The sequence below is a fragment of the Lycium barbarum genome, chromosome 1, assembly GCF_019175385.1.
Source record: "Lycium barbarum isolate Lr01 chromosome 1, ASM1917538v2, whole genome shotgun sequence".
NCBI lineage: Eukaryota > Viridiplantae > Streptophyta > Magnoliopsida > Solanales > Solanaceae > Lycium > Lycium barbarum.
The window spans coordinates 44,515,646-44,520,173 of record NC_083337.1 but is presented as its reverse complement, the minus strand read 5'-3'; the positions used below and the strand labels follow the sequence as shown (position 1 = coordinate 44,520,173).

General features: G+C 38.1%; 1 protein-coding gene across 1 annotated transcript; it reads right to left on the bottom strand.

Annotated features, from left to right (window-relative positions):
- Window positions 1-358: 358 nt before the first annotated feature.
- Window positions 359-2,967, bottom strand: LOC132611631 (uncharacterized). The gene is made up of 3 exons (XM_060326034.1): window positions 2,406-2,967; window positions 1,903-2,286; window positions 359-1,830 (listed from the first exon to the last, which is right to left on the bottom strand). Exons 1-3 carry the CDS (start codon window positions 2,965-2,967, stop codon window positions 359-361), a joined length of 2,418 nt encoding a protein of 805 aa, XP_060182017.1.
- Between the last annotated feature and the right edge of the window lie 1,561 nt (window positions 2,968-4,528).

Here is a 4,528-nt window from a genome sequence, read left to right as displayed (position 1 = left end):
AGAACAACTTTTCCTCCAAATGATAGCAATCTTCCTTTCCAAGTCTGCAGCCTATTCTTAACTTTCTTGATTAGATCATTGTAATCAGCTTTCCTCTTTCTTGAATGTGTGACAGGACAACCCAAATATGTAAAAGGAAAAGTGCCTTTTTAAAACCACTAATATTCTCTACCTGTTGTATCAGCACATTAGATACCTTACTGTATACATAGAATGAGCTCTTGCCTTTATTTATAAGTTGTCCTGATACCTGCTCATATTCATGTAATACCTCCATAATTAGCTCCAAAGATCTAGCATCAACAGATGAAAAAATTATTGTGTCATCTGCATATGCCAGATGATTCAGACTTGCATTCTATTTGGGCATTCCATAACTTCTAAAATCATTGTTCTCAAATAAAGAGTTTAATGCTCTAAATAAAACTTCAGCAGATAAGATGAACAAAGCAGGAGAGATTGGATCTCCTTGTTTTACACCCCTGGTGGAATGAAAGAAACCATAGGCTTGACCATTCAGGAGTATGGAATACCAGTTATTTGCTATCAACCTCCAAACCATATCTATGAAAATTTCTGCAAATCCCATCTTCCTTAAAACTCTGATCAAGTAACTCCATGATAATCTATCATATGCTTTGGCCATGTCAAGCTTAAGTACAACAATAGCTGGTTTTCCTCTTAGTCTTATGTCAGTCACAACTTCTTGAGTTAGAAGGACATTTTCAATGATGCATCTGCCCTTAACAAAGCCAGACTGGTTGGGAGATATCAGAGAAGGTAAAATTCCTTCCAGTTTATCCTGGACCACTCTAGAAATAACCTTGTTGATGAAGTTTCTGAGACTGATTGGTCTCATATCAGCAAGGGTCTCAATGTTATTCTTCTTTGGTAAAAGTACTAAGTTGGTATGTGTGACTGACTTTGGAAAAGTTTGCCCATCAAAGAAAGCTTTCACAAGATTGTATACATCAGCGCCAACAATGTCCCAACACACCTGATAAAATATTCCAATCATACCATCTGGACCACCAGCACTACATACAGATAATTCAAACACAGCCTTCTTCACCTCCTCCAAAGTTGGCATGCTTACCAGCTGATTGTTAGTATCCTGATCCACCATACTAGGAACATGTTGTAGCAACACAAAGTCTAATGGATCAACTTCTTGAGAGAACCGCTGTTGGTAAAATCTACAAGCTTCTTCTGCCAAAAGTGACTCCCCTTCTATCCATATTCCTTGCTGGTTCTGAATTCTTTTGATCCGCAATCTCTTTCTCCTACCATTCACAATACTATGAAAGTACCTTGTATTCCTGTCTCCTTCAGCAAAACTAGTCATATGTGACTTTTGTCTCCAAAATTCTTCCTCATAGTGAACATACTTCTTCCATTCTGCTTGTGCTTGCTGTAGCACCATCCTGTTCATAGGAGTAGGATCCTCTTCAAAACATTGTTCTTTAATTCTCACCACCTTTTCCCTTACTGTTAGTTGCTTGAAAATATCACCAAAAGTTGCCTTACTCCATGCAGATAATGTAGATTTCACATTCTTCAATTTCAGCTTAAATCTGATAAAGTCATCTCCTTCAAAATCTTTGATCCATGCCTGATTAACTACCTCTAAGAAAAGTTCATATTCTGTCCAGAATTTTAGAAATCTGAAAGGCTTCATTATGTGATGTGAAACTTCACCACAAGTAAGTAATAAAGGGGCATGGTCTAAGCCAGTTCTGGATAAATGTTGCACCTCCATATGTGCAAACCAATCTTGCAATTTAGAGTTTGCAATCATTCTATCCAATCTTTTGAAAATACAGTCACTACCTGCCCTCCCATTCCACCAAGTAAACAGACTCCCCTTATAATTTATATCAAACAACTCACATGAATTAATACAAAATGCAAAATCTTCATATTCATCTGGAGATACAGGTAAACCACCAATCTTCTCATCTTCATTCAGAATGACATTAAAATCACCCCCTACCAACCAAGGCAATTCCATTTGATCAGCCAAACTATACAGACTATCCCATAAACTGATTCTTTCCAGCTGATCACACTTTGCATAGACCATTGTTACCATAAGTGACTTATTCCATTCTTGGAAAAGCATCTTTATAGTTATTTGTTGTTCTAGGTCCTGCAGAATCTCCACATCCACATTATCATTTACAAAGAACCATATTTTACCATTGCAGTTGTAATGGGCATATCTCATGCCTAACCTCCTTCTAAATCCCTGAATATGCCTAGAGTGTTGAAAAGGCTCCATTAAAGCTATAATGGAGAATTTATGATGTCTGTGTAGCATTTGGACTCTGTGAAAAGCTTGTTGTGTGTTCACAGACCTGATATTCCAAAAGAGTGTTTTCATCATCATTTAAAAATAGGCTTACAACCTCTCTTTGGTACTACTCTTATAGGAATAGTATATGTGATTACTTGTTTCTTTCCTTTCTTAGAGCCTTTCTGTCTAGATCTTGGTGAAATGCCAGCTTCTTTTACCATATTACTAAAAACCTGCTCCACTGAAGCCTCTTCTTCACTTTCTTTGAATTTGTTTTTGCCCTCATCATGTTCCACCTCAACTCCCACATTAATATTATGAGAGATCACATCATGCAATTCCTTCAAAGGAGATTGTTTTCTCTGAAAGACCAGTGGTTGCTCCTTTTCCACTTGTGTCACTGCCAACTCGTTTATCACTTCCCTCTCAGGAGGAAATGAACCAATGCCATTGTCATTAATTGAGACGCTCAAATTTCCTTCCTTCATGTTATTATCAGGATAGAAATCAACTTCCTGGACCTGATACAAAGATGGAATACTTAGTATCTGATCTGTTTGACTATCTGCAAACTCCAAATCCCCTTTGGCATTTGCAATACTATCAGTACCCCCAGTCTGCATTTCATCCTCACATAATTCGAGAGCATGCAAATCATCAATGTTTTCCATCTACTCATATGCACAATCACCATCTGGAACCTTTTCTATCTGCTCCATAATAAATTCTGAGGCATGTTCATGCTTAGAATGGCATGTAATCTCACATGCATTTTGTTTCATGAGATCCTGATACCTTGCAGTTCTATCCTCTAAATGTTTTTCAGGATCATCTTCCTCAACAGCAATGACACCCTCATCAATCATGTCTCCCACACTTGCACCTCTATCCTCTAAATTTCTGTCAGGCTCATCTTCCTCAACAGCAATGATCGTACCTCCCACCCTTTCATGCCCATCTTTTGTTGTCTGACCTGATTGTTCACCATTTGAATCCATTTTTCTTTCTGTATTTTTGATGTTATCTTCTCTATCATTGACTGCCCCATAGGATACCAAACTTTGAACATTCTCTTCCATTCCTTTCTTATCAAAAGATTGAGTAGCTTGTTCCTTACCATTTTCTACCTCCTTGACCAACACATAATTGTCATCTGCTCCCTTGTCCTCTACATTATTATTGACTTCTTCTTCTGTGATTTTCTCTAGCACATCAAAATTATTATGTGTAGAAACTGCCTTTTCTGGTGCAAGAACACTCTTGTTCCCAGCATCTGCAGGAATCTTAGTTATCTTTTTTCCTTTGTCATTGATTCCAGGATAAGTAACAACTTTCCCACTTGATAGAACTTTAGGCACATATGTCTGGACAGGATATCTCCATCCCTGATGTCTCCTCCTTCTTCCTACTGTAGAGGTTGTAGCCATATTTGACACATCCCCCTTTACATGCTCCTTCTCCTCTTCCTTTGCATCCTCTTTTGTGTCTGCCACCAGTTCAGGATGCAACACACGACAGTTCTCGTTTGCATGACCTTGCAACATGCATTCTGTGCAGTACTTTGGTAAATGATCATATTGTATTCTCACTTTTACCACCCTAATCTCCTTAGTCTTCTCATATTCAATTTCCATCATAACAAACTTAGGAAGATCAGATAACAAATCTACTTGAACCTTAACCCTTGCGCAGTTAGGTCTAGTTTTGTTTATGGTGGCCATGTCCAATAATAAGGGTTTCCCAATTGCAGATGCCAAAGTAAACAATGATTCTTTGACAAAATACGTGGGAAGCAGATTTGGAAAAGAGATCCAAGCCATGGCTATTGACGTTTCTTCCTCAACCTTAAAGTTAGAGTTATAAATTAATGGCCTCATTTGATACGTAAAACCATCCTTGGATTTCAACCAAAAGGCACCCTTCGAGGACATAGTAATGAAATCCTCCATTAAATAACATCTTATCAATAAGTGTCTATCTCTCAAGAGACCAATATCACACTTTCCTTTCACACCACACTGTTGAGGGATAGTAGTTCTTAATTCTTGTAACTCCGGCCATCCATAAGAAAACTTACCAACAATGGCATGTTATAGGTTTTCAATTTGCTCCATTCTACACACTTCAGTAGTTGTCCAACGCACAACAAGAATGCCATCAACATATGTTACCTCCTTCATTGGTATGGGATCACAGTGGGCATTGGACGTGGGAGTTGTTCCATGCACGAGT